The sequence below is a fragment of the Panthera tigris genome, chromosome F3 (assembly GCF_018350195.1).
Source record: "Panthera tigris isolate Pti1 chromosome F3, P.tigris_Pti1_mat1.1, whole genome shotgun sequence".
NCBI classification, from domain to species: Eukaryota; Metazoa; Chordata; class Mammalia; order Carnivora; family Felidae; genus Panthera; species Panthera tigris.
Genome location: NC_056678.1, coordinates 22,920,549 through 22,938,554, shown reverse-complemented (window position 1 = coordinate 22,938,554; position 18,006 = coordinate 22,920,549). Strand labels below are relative to the sequence as shown.

Genomic DNA, 18,006 nt, shown 5'->3' with positions numbered 1-18,006 from the left:
CTGGCTCTTCCTCAGGCTGCCTCTGGGTGAGATGGGTGGTCTAATGCACAAACCAACCTCGATCAAGACGCACGTTTGCCCCTCTTTAGAATGTCAGGATCCAGACAACTCCTTTTCCACAAGGGAAGCACGTTTTCATTAAAATGAAGAAAGGAATCCCTAGCTTATGGTTGATTTTCTTTGTCTACCTTCTTATCTCTGTTATTAGTTCTAAAATGTATATAACAATTACAACACGGAAAGCCTTTGTAATGTTTTCCAGGGCGAGGTTTCCTTACTTATCAGCAAGAAAATGCCATGGAGGGGGAACACCTTTGTAATGCATCTTTGGCTAAGACTTGGCACCTGGTTGTTCTATGGGAGGAAATGTGAAATGGGGATATTATTCGGCCTCACCGTGCGAAGGAGAGGATTCAGACTGCTCAGGAGCATGACCCTTGCTGATGAAACTTTAAAAATCAGTTTTCTCTTCAGTATGCAGCCTTTCTCTCTCCTCATCCACTCCCCTGAACTTCCATCCCGTCTTCACATCCAGCTTTCTTCCCTTCTCCTGCCTTTCCTAACTACAGTCAGTGGCTCCCCAGTTCCTGCTGTGTCTCTCATTTCCCTCAACAAGCCCCTTTCCTTTTCCTCCCGCGTCTGGCCCATCCAGCTCTCCCCTCCCTCCCTCCGCAGTCCCTGAGGAGATCAAAGAGTGACAGTGAGGCTGCTGCCGGGAGAGACGTTTCCAGCTCCCCCTCCTGGCTGGGCTGAGCCGTGGGGCTGAGAGACTGGAGGCTGGGCCGGGGCGTCTTGGCTTCTGGGGAGGGGGAGATTAGGAAAGAAGACTCTGCAGCCGCGTTGCACACAGTAGAAAAGTAAAATTCCCTTTGTGCTAGTTAGTGCGGCGTCCCCTCAGTTTGGGATTTTGCCACACATTCTTGAAAGCCATTGTTTGCACTGGGGTCCCGTAGGTTAGGAGCAGCGCGGGCGGGAGCGGAGCCGACCCTGGGAGAGCTTCCCCCGTCCCGCACTGACCCTACAGTCGGCGGAGAGAGCAGTCGCTCTCCGGGAGTGGGGCGGTGGGGGGCTCCAGCGCCGAGGAGCGGGGGGGGGGGGGGCGCCGCCGGCCAATCAGGAGGCGAGGCCGCTCCGGGCTTGCCTTCCTTGCTCCCGAGCGAGCGGCGCACAGTGGAAAGTTGGGAGCCCGAGTGGCTGGCCCCGGCGGAGTGCGGCGCGGCGCGGCGGCGGCGGCGGCGGCGGCGGCGGCGAGGGCGGCCGGACTGGGCGCGGCGCCGTAGGGCTCGGGCGGCCCCCGGGGCATGGGCCGGGCGCGCTGCCCTCTCTCCGCTACACGCCGCGCGCGGCCCGCGGGCACCTAGCCGTCCCGGAGGAAGCTGCGTCCAGACAAAAGCTGCGGCATCTCCGCCCGCTCAGCCCCTGCAGGGCTTCGGGGTTGGTGCCGGTCCGCATCGGACTGTCGCCTCCACACTGTTTTGCTAGGTCAGAGAGCTTTCGAGAGCCTAATGAGTTACTCTGAGAGGAACCCCTCTGCGTGTTGTTGAGGAAGGCTAAGCACAGTGCTTAGGCGCCCAGGAAAAAAGGAAAAAAAAAAAAAAAAAAAAAAAAGGAAAGAAAAGACAATGATTTTCTGGGACATCGTCCACACCGTATTCCTGTTGGCTCTTCTTTATTCTTCCCTAGCTCAAGATGCAAGCCCCCAGGCAGACACCAGGGCTGAGGAAATTCCCGAGGGGGCCTCCACCTTGGCTTTTGTGTTTGATGTGACTGGTTCCATGTATGATGATCTAGTTCAGGTTATCGAAGGGGCTTCCAAAATTTTGGAGACGTCTTTGAAAAGACCTAAGAGACCACTTTTCAACTTTGCTTTGGTGCCTTTCCATGATCCAGGTAAGGGGAATATTTATTCTTTGTGTTTGTTGTTTCTCATGATTACATGTCTTATGCTATGAAATCGTTAAAGTGTTAGGAAGTTTCAAAACTTTTTTTTTCTTTCTTTTTTTTTTTTTTTAATGTGTAGCTGAAAACCATTGTAACAAAGAATTACTCTCTGGCATCTGGGTTTGCTCCCTGACCCCTACTCAGGTCTTGTAGGTGCTGGTACCCTGGTCCCCAAACCTGGAAGTGTGGAATTACAGTCAATACCAGAACCCAGGGTCTTGAGCAAGGACATCGAAATCGGAGTTCAGTGACTTTTTAATTTTAGAGCTAAGGAATGCTTAATTAGGAAGGCAGATTTGGACATGGGTATCCAGCAGCATTACCCTAAGAGCTAACATCCTGGTTGAGAGCACGCTCAGGATAGCTCTCACACAAGAGGGGGAAAACCTGTTGTGTGAGACAGAAGGCAGCTTGTGAGTAATTTGCTAGTGGAACTGAAGAGATGAAAACAGGGGAGAAGCCATTCATTTCTTAACTGAATCTATTCATCTTTGCACCAAGTCCTCATTACTTAGGTTCACAGATGGGCATAAACATCATGTCCCTGCCTCATCCAGTAGAAATGCATGTGATTTGGTTGTCGGTGCTCTTTTAAAGGTAGCTGAAGCAAAATAACTGTATTTTTCCCCCTAAAGCCATGGGCTTCAGCTGCTCCACGGTAATATGATCCGATATACTTTTTTTTTTCAGTTTCTATTTAAAGTGGCACCTTTCTGTGAGGCTCAGAGGAGCCCTCATTGTCATTGCTGAGGGTAGCATTGCAGGGGGAACCCTGGGGCTTGCTGTCTGACATCCACCTGAGTTTCATTAGCGCAAGTCCTTGCCCAGTTTCTTAAAAGTCCTCTCCCACTGTTCTCCCACATTTTCCCTGCTTTGAAAGTCTCTCTCTTCACTCAGAAGACCTTGACACAACCTCTTCACAATGGGAGCTTCATATTGAGAATCTCAGATTCTTTCTTTGTGCATTTTGACAAGCACATGAGTTCAAACTATCTCTAGGTGTTAAAGAGGGCAGGTTTTAGCTGTCTAAAAGAAAATGGCACCGGGAGAAGTTTAGAGGGAAATAGAACTTTCTGGGTTTTTTTTTTTTTTTTTTGTCCTTCAAATGATGAAAATGAGAACCTATCCTACTTTCCTGGGACATGTGGAGGAGTAGGGTAGGTTTTTCTACATTTCTACCTTGATGAAACACAAAATGTTCTTTATATTTGAATAAAAAATTAAGTGGTCATTTACTGCTTTTACTGTCTTAGTAAGGCACCTCATGTGTTATGTTTCAATTTATTAAATGTCAAGATGCCAATTATGATGCAGCACAAGACTTGTTGTTTTGGAATAGCCTAAATATGTTTCTTCTATGGGGATATAGCTGAAGTTGGCTGAAAAACAAAGTCAAAATTGTTTTCTCCAATTAACATCACAATTTCCTCTTCCCCAAAAGACTCTTATGAGATGATGTTGCTGCAAACAATACACAAATTGCCTCAAGACATAAATGGAAACTGGATCGTCATGATATTTTGATGTGATATGAAAAATTATTGGAATAAATTGTATTCTGGTGTGCCTCTTTCCAATTGTTACCAAATGGGAAAGGGTGCTGTGGTTGACTTTCCTATAGTTTAGCAATCTCATTGCAAAGTGGGGGAAACTTGGCATGCTAATAACAAATGACTAGTAAAGTAGAGCTTTTTTGAAATAATATGAGAAAATGATTCCATTGGTTCATAAAATTAATTGCATGTGTAATTCAGCAAAATTATTAATTTTATTGTAATTCAAAGTAGAAGTGGCCAAGTATTTATGTTATCTAAGACTATTGAAAGTATTTCTGAAGATAAAGAGGGAGATAGAAGTTAAAACATACTAATAACCTTTAATTTAGTTTGCTAATTCACTTTACTGAATTATAATATTATCTTTGTGTGACATTTGTGTAGTGTGTGTGTGTGTGTGTATGTTGTGTATAGTTATTAAGAGTTTTTGATTCTCTTATACTTTTGATTGATCAGTGTGGGATGACAGAAGGGGCCTTGAATGGGGATTGGCTGTTTCAGTCTGTGACATTAGAAAAGTCAGTTTACCTATTTCCTCATCTATAAAATGAGAGAATTGAGTTTGAACATCTCTCTTTTTTTTTTTTTTAGGGTTTCTTCTTCTCCTTTTTTCTTTTAGATTTGAGCATCTCTAAGTTCGCTTCTGACTATGACATTTTATGGCTGTCTGTTTTACATGTGGTTGTTTTCATAGCTCCTAACACATATTCCTATGATTGGGTGCTACAACTGACAGGGAGAGAAATAATGTGTGGAATTTAATATAAATAATTATAACTTTGACCACCGACAGCTTTTCAAAACCCTTTGACATCTGCTGTCTCATGTAGCCAGATGAAATAATGGACAGGATCTGAGATACACTCTGAGGCATTTGACAAAAACCCTTAGGCCTTTTCACATGATTGCTTTGGACTTCTGCATTAGGGGGCACCTGGGTGGCTCAGTTGGTTAAGCGTCTGACTTCGGCTCAGGTCATGATCTCATGGTTCGTGAGTTCAAGCCCTGCGTTGGGCTCTGTGCTGACAGCTCAGAACCTGGAGCCTGTTTTGGATTCTGTGAATCCCTCTCTCTCTGCCCCTTCCCCACTCGTACTCTGTCTCTCTCTCTCTCTCTCTCTCAAAAACAAAAAACATTTTAAAAAATTAAAAAAAAATTAAAATATGTAGAATACACAGACATACATGAGGTGGAAGTCTAACAAGTTAACAAGGAGGTGATAAAATCCTTCAGAAAATGTGTGCATAGGGAAGCTGGTGTTGAAGGACCAAAAATCCACCCATGGTTGGAGGAAGTACCAGAGAGGACGAGGACCATGAAAAGTCAAGCCAATCTTGTGAGGCTAACTGTGCCTAAGATGGGCTTTTCACTTCTTTGATTACATTTAATGTATTAATTTCTAACAGCTTTATTGAGATATAATTCCCTTGCCATATAATTATTCATTTAAAATGTACAATTCAGTGGGGTGCCTGGGTGGCTCAGTCGGTTGATCATCCGACTTCAGCTCAGGTCATGATCTCGCAGTCTGTGAGTTTGAGCCCTGCGTCGGGCTCTGGGCTGACAGCTCAGAGCCTGGAGCCTGTTTCTGATTCTGTGACTCCCTCTCTCTCTGCCCCTCCCCCGCTCATGCTCTGTCTCTCTCACTCTCAAAAATGAGTAAATGCTAAAAAAAAAAAAAAAAAAAAAATTTAAATGTATAATTCAGTGAGTGGTTTTTAGTATATTCACAGGTACATGCAACCATGTACCAAACCACAGTCAGTTTTGGAACATCATCACCTCCAAGAGAAACCCTGTGCCTTTTACTTATCAGTCCCTTAGCTCCCTTACCATCCTCCTCCCAGGGCGAAGCAAGCACTAATTTCCTTTCTGTCCATTGATTTTCTTGCTCTGGCCTTTCATCTGAATGCAGTCATATAACATGTGGTCTTTTTTGACTGGCTTCTTTCACTTTAGCATGTTTACAAGGTTCATCCATGTTATAGCATGTGTCAGTACTTTATTCCTTTTAATGGCTAAGTAATATTCAATGTGTGGATATACCACATTTTGTTTAACTGTTAATCCCTAATGGATATTTAGGGTTTCGGCTATTATGAATAATGGTTCTGTAAACATTTATGTACAAGTTTCTGTGTGGATGTATGCGATGTTATAATTTATATAAGAAATATATGTTGGGGCTTCATTCCCATTTCTTACTTAGAGCTCCTGAAACCCTTATAGTATCCTAAGTGATGAGAACTATAAAATTGTGTTTTGTTATGTTAATGGAGTGACTTTTGGATCCCACCTAAGGATGGAGGCTGGTTTCCAGGAGATTCAACCATATGATTAAAGGGTTGGAACTTTCAGTCCCACTCTTGACTTCTTTCTGGGAAGGGGAGGGGGTTGGGGGTTGGATCAACTGCCGGTGGCCAGTGGCCAAAGATTTAATCAGTTAGGCCTATGTAATGAAGCCTCTGAAAACACATATGAGGACAGGGTTTGTATTGCTTTCGGGCTGGAAATTTTGGGAAAATGGCATGCTCAAAGGGGGCATGGGGGCTTTGCAACCCTTTCTGCATACCCTATGCATCTGGCCGTCCCTAAGTTATAGGCTTTTATAAAAAATAGTAATCTAGTGAGTAAGTGGGTTTCCTGAGTTTTTTGAGTCACTCTGGCAAATGAATCGAACTTAAGGAGGGGGTCGTGGGGACCTCTGATTTATAGCCAGTTGGTTGGAAGTACAGGTAACAACTGGATGTGCAGCTGGTCTCTGCAGAGGGTGGCAGTGGGGGTGGGCAGTCTTGTAGAACTGAACCCTTCACCTGTGGAATCTGGTGGTATCTGAGAATAGCTTGTTGTGATATGAGGAAACCCCTCATTCCCACATCGAAATTGGGTGCTCACAACACCAAAGAATGTATATTTTCATTTCTTTTGGGTAGGTACCTAGGAGTGGAATTGCTGGGTCACAATAACTCTATGTTTAATTGTTTGAGGAACTGCCAGACTGTTTTCCAAAGCATTTGTACCATTTTACATTCCCACCAGCAGTGTTGAGGGTTCTAATGCCTTCACATCCTCACCAACACCGGTTCATTATTGAACTTGTTGATTCTTACATATTAGTTTTTACTGTGCTTTTTACAATACTCAAAATGCATTTCTGTCTTCTCAGAACACAACTTTGAGGAGAGCTGATGGTCTTCCCTTAACTACAGCTCCTTTTATCACTCAGTCTTCCAATTCCCCTGTCTGTAAGACAGGTACCAGAGACAGAGGAAAGAGAATAGGGCAGTGTATTTTAATGAGTCACTTTATATAAAGAAGAATTCTCTTCACCATGTCTCTGGTTTTTTTCCCCAGGATATATTTTACCTGTCTACATTCATTCATTCATTCATTCACTCACCTATTCTGTTTCAAGCGTTGCTTCAGACACTGGGCCTACAACAGGGAACAAAACCGACAAAAGCTTCTGCACTAATAGAGCTTACATTCTACCAGGGAGGCAGGGGCAATAAAGAAAATCATTAAAATACATATGGTGTGTTTGTTGGCGCTGATTGGTCTGGAGAAAATAAAAAGCAGAAAAAGAGCATGAGGAGTCTGAAGTGTGTTGAGTGTGTTGACATTTAAAATATGGTGGTCAGGGAAGCTCCCAATTGAAGAGGTCACAGTTGAACAAAGACCTGAAGGAGATGAGGGAGGGAGTAATGAGAATGTCTGAGGAAAGGCTTTTATAGGCAGAGGAACAATACATGAAATGTTCTTGAACATTCAAGAGCATCCTGACATGTCCGAGGAAACTTGAAAAGACCAAAACACACTGGGGGAGAGGGAGCAGTTATGAGGTGAGATTAGAAAGTCGATAGGCTACATCATGAAAGGGCTCATAGGCCACCGTGACTTTGGCTTTTCTCTAAATGAGACGTGGAGCCATTTTAGGGTTTTGAGCGGAGTAGTGACATGATCTGACTTACGCATCCACATAATCATTCTGACTATTGTTTGAAAATACTTTAAAGCAAGGGCAGAAACAGGAGGACAGGAGACCATTGTATCATTTGGGCACAAAAGGGTGGTATATCTTGGGTGAAGTTGGTAGCTGTGGACGTTTGGAAAGAGAGTTGGATTCTATTTTGAAGATGAGATCAAAAGGATTTAATGATATGTGAGGAAAGAAGAGAAAGCAGATGCTGAGGATTTGTCTTGAGTGAATGGAAGCATAAGATAGCCATTTATGGAGAAGAATGAGCAAGACGCAGGTTTGAGAAAGAGTTTGGAAGAATGAGGCTTTTATTTTTTGATATGGTTAAGTTTGAGATGTTTTTTGGTACCCAAGTGGGGATATTAAGAAGGCAGTTGGATATATGAAATTAAGGTTCAAGGCAGGAGGCCTTGGTCAGAGATAAAAATTTGGGATCCAAAGGTATACATAGAGACGGTAGTTAGGGTTGTGAGTCTCAATGAGTCCCTAAGGGACCAGTTACTTGAAGAATAGCAAGGGTCTGAGGACACAGGCCTGGGCCATCAGTCGTTAGCAGTCAGAGAGGTGAGGATAATCCAGCAAAGTAGCCTGAGAAATTGAAGTCAGAGAGGGAAGAGAAGAGTATATTCAACTAGAAGTCAAGAGAGGAAAGTGTTTTCAGGAAGAAGCACTAATTGGTTAATTAAGACGAGGACCGAGAATTGGCTAGTCAATTTAGGAATGTGGGTGTCATTGGTGACTCAACAACCATAGTGGAGTGTAGCGATGGGAGTGAAAGCCTGTTTGGAGAGAATTCAAAAGAGAATGGGAGAAACATAATTGGAAACCTTTGGAACTACATTGTCGTTTCCAACTACTGGAATGGTTGCTTTGTTCATGAAGCTAAAATTCAAATTAGTTTTGATAAATGATTCAACCAGTATTTTACAAAGTGCAAATTCAATGTATTAGGAAGAACATCCAACTTGGAACAGAAGATTTGTGTTCTTTTCCTTATTCTGTCATTCGAGCAAATTATTTAACTTTGCCAGACTTCTTTTTCTCTACCTATAAAATTAGTGCCTTGTGATGTGATTACCAGTTTGTGATTTTAATGACTATAATATAGTGAAAGATAAGTGACTGGAAAGAGATTCAAAGTAGCAAGGACTTGATCCATTGGTAGACATATCAGCATTACACATCTCTGCACTTGAAGAATTTCATTGTAATAAAACCTGGGAGCCCTCAGTGACTTTGTATGATTCTTTCTGCAGGACTTACACGGTGTTAAGAAAGCACTCTAGGACTTTTATGAAAAGATTCTCTTAGAAAATTTTTCTCAGCAATAGTAAAATCACCTGAAGTCATCATGAATGGAAAGATTTTTACAAGGAAAATATTGCACATTTAGACTTCGAAAACCTTTACAAATTTATATGAACCAGACTTCAAATTGAAATGTTTGGGTTTCAATATGTGTCAGAAAAAGAGTTACAAAGCTATCAGTCTCTTTTTGCTTCTAGCATATTCAACAGGAAGAAGGGTTTTCATGAGGAAAAGGATTGGTCTTCAAAGTCCCGAGAGAAATCCAACCAAAGGCAATGAACTAACATTAAAGAATGAGAGAATTTGGGTGGACAATGATAACTTTGTTTCCTAGGATAATAGAATATTTTAACCTGGGAGAGTGGATACTATGTCACTGGATGTTTTCTGAGAATATGTAGAGGTTTTTTTTTTATGGACAATGAAAACTTTCTCTCAAAGTGTAAGGACCAAATTTTGATAAATATGTTAAATATGTTAGGGATATTTCTTTTTTAAAAAATCAGTTTATTTTAAGAGAGAGCACAAGGGGAGGGGCAGAGAGAGAGAGAATCCCAGCAGTCTCCATGCTCTGTACTGAGCCCTGATGAAGGGCTTGACTTGGGGCTCGATCTCATGCCCATGAGATCATGACCTGAGCGGAAATCAAGAGTCTGATGCTTAACTGACTGAGCCAGACTGATGCCCCAGGGATGTTTCTATTTAACCATATCTTCTCTGACTTCCACAGAATGGTGAGCTTTTTTTGTTTTTGTTGTTGCTGTTGAGGAGCAGCCTTCTAATTGATTGTTGGAAAATCAGAATTTGGTTTTGCTTATGGTTTGTCTCTGGTCAAACAAATAATAACCATTCTCAGCGGTCTTTTTTTTTAAAAAAATATTTATTTATTTTGAGAGAGAGAGAGAGAGAGGGAGCGGGGGAGGGGCAGAGAAGAGAGAGAGACTTCTGAGCAGCTCTGCGCTATTAGTGCAGAGCCTGACACAGGGCTTGAACCCATGAACCATGAGATCATGAGATCTCATGAGATCTTACGACCGTGAGATCATGACCTGATCTGAAATCGAGAGTCGGATGCTTAACCAACTTAATCATCCAGGCAGCCCTCCCAGTGGTCTTTATAATTCTGCTCACCTATCTTTCTCTCTGACTAGACATTAACAGGGACTGCTCTGTTAATCTCACAGGCCTGGAACACAGTAGACAGGAAGTGTTTCATGGAATGAATGCTGGGAACAAGAACCAGTGATTTCTCTGGGTATTTTAATCTTGCCTTTCATGTCTGTGACTTTGCTTTTTAAATCCTACCAATCAGGAGAACAAAGCTAAACAACATAATAAGTTATTAATTAAGCCTTTTTGGTGATGCATATGTCCCGTCTAAGATTGAGTATGATTTGGAAATATCATTATGATCCAGGTAATGTCTGAGTCTTAGATAGTCATTGAATGTTTGTATAGCAGGTGAATTTCAGAAAGGGTGGATTTCTATGCAGTCTGGAATGTCACAGCTGAACTACCTTTAATTTTTAACTAAACTGGCCAAAAGAGTGTGACAACAAATAAATTAATTTTTAAGTAGCACTGTAAACAAAAGATCCACATTATAGTTGGCTTTCACAAGTCTACAGGGATTCTCAACCCTGGTTTTATCTTTTTTTCTGGTAAATTTCTGTGAGGATTCCCATATCTATGGAGAATAGGAAAAATTTAAAAATAGACTTATGCCAAGTGTAAGGTGTAATGAAAAATCAGCTTTCCCTACTTGAGTAATGTTATGGTTAAGTAAGACAATATACATGAAAGTCCTTTACAAGCGGTATAGAATCAATGGGGTTGCTCTTGATTATTGAATAGCTCATATTTGCCTATAAAGATTGAATAGGTGCTAGAGTGAAGCTGGTGATGAAAAAAATAGTAGAACATTTATACAATAAGACTAAAAAAATAAAATAGAAAAAAAATGTACTTGATAGTGTGGCTCTTACCGTATGGGCAAAGGACAATTCAAATAAGCTCAAATCTAGTCCTATTCTAACAACAATGTTTGAGAAACATGTATTTTTCGCTTCATTGGCCCCTTGAGCCCTTAACCACTGCTTCATAATTGGGAAGCCAGCAAGAGAATTAAAAAATCCAAAGATAAGCCATCATATTCATTGATTCATTTATTCACTCATTCATCAGTCAATAATAGGCTTCTTACTATTTGTCAAGGATTGTGGTAGGTGCTTTTGATTAAAAAATAACGAGGCATAGCTTACAAGAAGTTAACAGTCTATGGGGAGAAGAGCAAGAGAAACAGCAACATTATATACCAATATCTAATACCAACATTAGCTACATTTTATAGTAGAAAGAAGCACAGGGAGCTGTGTGAGCCCAGAGCAGTGACCCTGATACACAATTCAAAAGGTGATGGTCCCCGAAGAGTTTCTGGAAGTGTAGTCTGGGCTGAAACTTGAACAAAGTGAGGAGTAAAAGCAGTTTAATCAAAATATTAAGGAGTTTGGATTTCATCCTGGAAGCTATCAGGAGCCTAGAAGGATTATATGTGAGGAGTGACATAATTGGGTTTTCATTTTAGATCTCAATCTCTTGGATGGATTGGAGCAAGGCAGTGCTGAGAGCTGGGATGATCCATCACAGTAATTCAGGGGGGAGATATTGAGGTAACTTGGGTATAGGAAGAAGGTTATAGATTTGTGAGCTATTAAGAAAGTCCAGTGGACTGGACTTGGCCCTAAGAACATGGAGAGAAAGGAAATTGGATTCCCTGCTTAGGTTAAAATATGAAATTGGCATTCAGTGGAAGAGAAAATATATGTAAAGTTAGCTTTAAGAGATACCATTACTCTCAGGCCTCTCAGGCTGATAGCCTTGAATATAATAAGCTCCTTATACCTTAACCTGCCTAAAATAAAATACCAACCAAAAGTATGGGGGGGTCAACGATGAAAATGAGAGCCACAGAAACAGCTTAGGCATGGTGCAACCCAGTTCTTTTTTTAATTGAGGTATAATTGACATATAACATTATGTTATCTTCAGATGCACCGCATAATGATTCATTATTCGTATCTTGTGAAATTATCACCATAATAAGACTAGTTAACATCTGTCACCATACATAGTTATAAACATTTTTGTCTTGTGATGCGAACTTTTAAGATTTACTCTCTTAGCAACTTTTAAATATGCAATAGTGTTTACTGCAGTCACCATTCTGTACACTATATCCTCATGACTGACTTATTTTATTATTGGAAGTTTGTTACTTTTTGACCCCTTCACCTATTTGACACCCTCCCCAACCTCTGTTTGGCAACCACCAGTCTGTTTTCTGTATCTGTGAACTTCGTTTTGTTTTTAGATTCCACAGATAAGAGAGATCTTATGGTATTTGTCTTTATACGTCTGACTGGTTTCACTCAGCATTGTACCCTCTAGGTTTATCCATGTTGTCACAACTGTCAAGATTTCCTTCTTTCTTATGGCTGAATAATATTTCATTATAGATACACCACGTTTTCTTTATCTACTCATCCACTGATGGATACTTTGGTTGTTTACATACCTTTAAAAAAATTTTTTTTGAATCCTTATTTATTTTTGAGAGAGAGAGAGAGAGAGAGAGAGAGAGCGAGCATGAGAAGGGGAGGGACAGAGAGAGAGGGAGATACAGAATCTGAAGCAGGCTCCAGGCTCTGAGCTGTCAACACAGAGCCGGACGCGGGGCTCAAACTCATGGACCGCAAGATCATGACCTGAGCCAAAGTTGGACACTTAACCCACTGAGCCACCCAGGCACCCTAGGTTGTTTACATATCTTGACTATTACAAATAATGCTGCAGTGAACATGGGGTCCATATATCTTTTTGAGGTAGTGTTTTTGTTTTCATCATACAGATTTCCTAATAGAATTACTGGATATTATGGTTGCTGAATTTTTAATTTTTAAAATTTAAAAATTTTTATTTTTAAAATTTTATTTTTAAAATTTAAAAATTTTAAATTTTTAAAAAAATTTTAACTTTTCCATACTATTGTCCACAGGGGCTGCACCAATTTACATTCCCATCAACAGTGCACAAGGGTTCCCTTTTCTCCACATCTTTGCCAACACTTGTTATTTTTTGTCTTTTTGATAATAGCCATTTTAACAGGTGTGAGATGATATCTCATGTTGGTTTTGAGTTGCATTTCCTTGATGACTAGTGATGTTGAGCATATGTTCATGTACCTGTTGGTCATCTGTATGTCTTCTTTGGAAAGATATCTATTCAGATTCTCTTCCCGGCTTTTAATTGGATTGTTTGGGTGTGTGTGTGTGTGTGTGTGTGTGTGTGTTTTGCCAAGTTGTATCTAGGGTTCAGAATGTTAGTTCATCCTACACTTAAATAGCCAGTCCACCCATCAGTCACATTCTAACCATGGCGATAGACTGTTTATAAATATGTAATGACGTCATTATATATTTGGATCGTACTATTAACTCTCCTTGTTTTGGTTGCATGCTCACCGAACAGCCTCCTGGTAGTTTAATCTCATGTGCTTTCCTTATGGGGAGAATACTGCTCTGGTCAGACTGGCACATACATCAGGTTCACTAGACAGTTATATTCCTCGTTGGTAACTCGTCTTTTGGCATACCAGTTTTATGCGTCAGTCTCTATTGTTTAAAATGTTCTGAAAGTGTCACATTCAGGTTTTTGAGTTTGCAAGTCTGAGAGCCAGACCTTGGTTGCTGGTGAATTTAACAAAGTAAACATCTCCCTGTGTGGGTCTGTTTGGGTGGCCTGTCTCCAGGTATCATTCCTCAGCATCTCCTACTGTCAGCGTTAGTATGAATAGTGCCAAGTAGCTGTTCTGTCCACTTGAAACTTACATAGATGACAGTTGAAGCCATTGGAATAAATGAGATCATCCAAGCAGAGTATGTACCCTGAGAAAAGAAGGAAGACAGGGTAGAACTATGGAGAACAATGGAGAACACAAGCATTTAAAAGACAGGAGAAGAAGGGAAGTACATAAAGGATTCTGGAAAGGAGAGTCCAGGAAAATATGAAGAGAAACTTGAATAAGCAGCATTTGGAAATCTAAAAAGTTAACAGTTTTAAGCAGGAGAAGTTGTTAGTCTGTCCATTTATAAGGTTACTGAAAATAAAGGCTAAACTCACAGGCTAAAGTGGACAGTTCATTGGGGGTAGGGAGCCAGGAGGTTAAAATGGTGGGAAAGAAAATAGAGCTAGCAAATGCAGTCTGTTTATTTCGTGAAATGTAACACTGTGGTTAATAGCATGAGCTCTGGAGTCAGATGCTTAGGTGGGAAGCCTGGCTCCATCAATTACTTGTTGTATGATCTAATTTCTTTGTGCTTCAGGTTTAGTAACTGGGAATAATATTATCTACTCTATAAGGCTAATGTGAGGATTGATGTCCGAAACTTAGTACAACCCTTTGCACGTAGTAAACTCTCAATAAACATTAGTTATTGGGACTTAGATTTGAGAAAGAACATTTTTTTAAGATGGGAGAGAGGGGCAAGAGGAGAGATTGTTTAAGTGCTGCTGGAAAAGGGTCAATCGAATAGAAGACATAGAATAGAAGAGATAGAAAATGCCAGAGAGAACAGATAATTTATGAAACTAGGACTCTGAGGAAGCAAGAGGAGATGGGATTTGAAGTAGAAGTATTGGTTGATGGAAGGAGAAGACCTTCAGTTTTTTAGTGTGATAGAAGAGAAACAGATCACAGACAGGCATGGTCATGGATGAGCTGGTAGGTGGGGATATAGGATGCTGGGTGACTTCCTGTCTGATGGATTCTTTTTTCTCAAAGAGACAGAACAGAGAGTCATTTGATGAGAGGAGGGAAGTGGTAGAGGATAAATAAGGGACTTTAGAAGAATAATGGAATTTTGGAAGTAGAAGGTGACTAGAGACACACAGATTGTTTCTCAGGATGAGTTGTGGTTTAGAAGATGAATTTATAATGCTTGAACACTGCCTAGGTCTGTGATTTCTTTATCAGCTCTCAGCAGCTTGGGCATAACTTCTGAGATTGACCATTGGTTTGATCCATGACTGGGATTTTGTTGAACAGATGTGACTAAAGAAATAGGCTATGGTTGAGAGGGATACTGATAAGAGAGAGGCTGAAGTGACAGGTCGTAGAGTCAGAACTGGATATATCAGATTGACAGGAGTTGAGATTATGCTGGTGAAGGACAATATGGCAAGGAAGCTGAGGTCATTGGTAAGAATAGCTAGAGTGATTGACCATGGACGTTAGCTTTCATAGAAAAGGAAGTTTAACCAGAGTGAAGACCATGGAATAGAGATCAGAGAACTTGAGTCTGCAGAGTTGAACATGGTTGTTAAAGTAACACAGATAATAACAGCTTAAAATGGTGAGGAAGATAGTGAGTCAGGCATTGAGTCTTTATTCAGTAAGAATTATTGAGCTGTCTCCAGGTGGCAGCTAACAATGAAGAGGGTTAGAGGGCGTCATGAACCTCAAAATGGCAGGTGTTTTCTCTGAAAGTAAACACATATGGACTGGGAATGGGTAAAATGCTGACCCGCCTTCTGCCCCTGGTGTATCTGGAGTGTTGGAGAATGAGCTGACCCCACAAGGGAGGACTATGGGGGCGGTGGTCCCATCCATGGACAAACCTGTTTCAGCTAAAGTGGGAGGTAGATGGACAGTTCTGTGGCAAAATGGGTTGGAAGTTCATGGGATTTGCAAGGACATAGGATGGGGAATGAATGGGTCAAGAGAGGAAACAGAGTAAGTGAGAAGAGGAATGATTTGCATTGGGAGCAGTGACCAAAGACGATGGTAACATAAAGCAGGGTGGATTGCTAGTTGCAAAGTCTAACTTGGATAGGGTTGGATATAAATTCAGATACCACGTCAGGCCCTGGGAGAGTCAGAGCCCAATGAAGTTAGCTGTTGGCAACTCTGAGGACAGCGTGGCAGGTAGGGACTCCTGAGGAAACATCTCATCTCACATGTCATATTGACACAGGTGAGGTAGCATAATTTTTATTTCTAATAAGACCAGTCACCATTTTATTTATTTATTTGTCATTACTATGGACCAGACACTGAACTAGATATATTCCATGCTTTGTCTCATTTAAGCCTCACAAAAACTCTTAAGTGGTAGATGTTATCTTTATTTAATATATGAGACACCTGAGGCTTATATTATCTGAACTCCCACAAAATGGAAAGCATCTCCTGAAAAAGAATAGCTTTCTGTAAGTTATTTTTTTTGCCACCTTTTGTTTTGAGAAATGTATAAGATTGAGAGAATGTACACAAGAAGTCATGGCAGAGAGACCACTGTGTTGTTTTGCTAAGGCTGCCCTAACAATGTACCACAGACTGGGGGGTTTAAACAGCAGAAATGTATTGTCTCACTGTTCTGGAGGCTAGAAGTCTGAAATCAAGGTGTTGGCAGGGTTGTTTCCTTCCAAGGACTGCGAGAGAGAATCTGTTCCCTGCCTCCCTCCTAGTGTCTGGTGCTTTGCTGGCAATCTTTGGTGTTCCTTGGCCTGTAGATGCACTGATCTCTGCCTTCATGTTCACAGCGTGGTCTCCCTGTGTGTTATGTCAAATTTCCCTTTTTTATAAGGATACCAGTCATATTGGATTATTGGCCCACTCTACTCCTGTATGACCTCATCTTAACTAACTACATCTTCTACAACCCTATTTCCAAATAAGGCCGAATTCTGAGGTACTAGGGGATAGGACTTTAATATGAATTTTGCTGGAACACAATTCACCCCATACTGAGACCACTCAGTAATTAACATTAAGAAAACAAAAGTATTTATTTACTCTTTTACTAGAGACTCAGTTTGTTCTAGAAGTTTCTGATAAAAATGTTTGTGTCAGGCAGGGAGTATCATGGACTCTAAGCTCTGACCTCTTTTTAGATAGGAATGGGGTTCTTGATGGGAATTATTGAGAGGGGCATTAATATTTTGGGTTGCTGTTTAAGTCCTCAAAATAATTTGAAATTTTAAAAAAAAGTCTGTGAATTTTACTCTTAAATCATTCGATACTTTAGATCCTTTACTCTTAAAACATCGACTTATGCTTTATTGATTTTTTTTGGAGTTGACACATTTACTTGTTTGAAATGGGGAAAATTATATAGGAGCTAGGAATTCTGAGAATTGCGTGTGGGTTCCAAAGTATTTTGAGTTTGTATACCTCTAGGTTTCTTTTCTTGGAAGCTTCTAACACACTAATTGGAGAAATTTTTCCACAGCACGAAATCTCTATGAGCTTACCTTTAAGCACTGTTTTATAGCAGGTGGGAGGAATTCCTTGAAGTTCCCTGGCTGGAAGGAACTCTGATTACCACTGAAAATGCCTCAGGGCAGTGGTAGCTGGTTTGTGCCAACATCTGACTGAGAGAGGCTGGTTAAAGGAGACCAGTGGGTGATGGAATGAGATAAATGCATGAGATGGCTCTTGTTCTTAAATTCGTTTTTTTTTTTTTTTTAAAGCGGGTAGAAGATCAAGACAATAGGTTATTTCATGAAGGAGTAGAGAACAAAATTCTAAAAGATACTATAGTATCTGGAATATTAATTATTGAGATTCAAAGTGAAATCTGTTTTGTTTTTAGTTTAGTTCATTGTTTTCACTTCAAAGCCCTTTGCCAGAGCACACAGAAACCTCATTTCTATTGTTTCCTATTCCCCAGAGGGTTTTCCCTGCTCTTCTTAGGTGAACTTGTTCACCACCCCCTGGATCAGATGATCACACTTTAGCCTTTAAGTTTTCTCCTAAGCCACACCCTGTGTTGGAATGTCTCTCTGTGTGCCAGATATTTTTGCTTCTGTAATTAAGAGTTTCTTTAAAATTTCACCTCTTCCAAGGAATTTTCCTGGGTTATTGGAAAAGTGGCATTCAGTATTGATATTGCCCTTTACATTTAATGTACCTTTTATGGACTTAATTTGTGCCTTTGATAACTTCACTCCTTTTTCCCCCTTCTATATTATGAAAGAAATTAACAGTTGATTTATCTTGACAAAGTAGAATTTGATTGAATTGGACAGAATTGCATAGTGAATGGATTCTACTATCAAATAGATCAACGTTTGATTATTAGTAAGCTACTAAGTTCTCAAAGCCTTAGTCTCCTTACTATTAAAGTGAGAAAAACAATCATACTGCCTTGTTGAGTTGTGAGA

General features: G+C 40.7%; 1 protein-coding gene across 1 annotated transcript in view; it reads left to right on the top strand.

Moving 5' to 3' along the window:
• Window positions 1-1,260: 1,260 nt before the first annotated feature.
• Window positions 1,261-18,006, top strand: part of HMCN1 (hemicentin 1) — a 464,244-nt gene continuing 447,498 nt past the window's right edge. Inside the window, exon 1 of the mRNA XM_015543796.2 lies at window positions 1,261-1,890. Within this exon, the coding sequence (XP_015399282.1) occupies window positions 1,623-1,890 (268 nt within the window). The 5' untranslated portion in view covers window positions 1,261-1,622. The remainder of the gene's footprint in view (window positions 1,891-18,006) is intronic.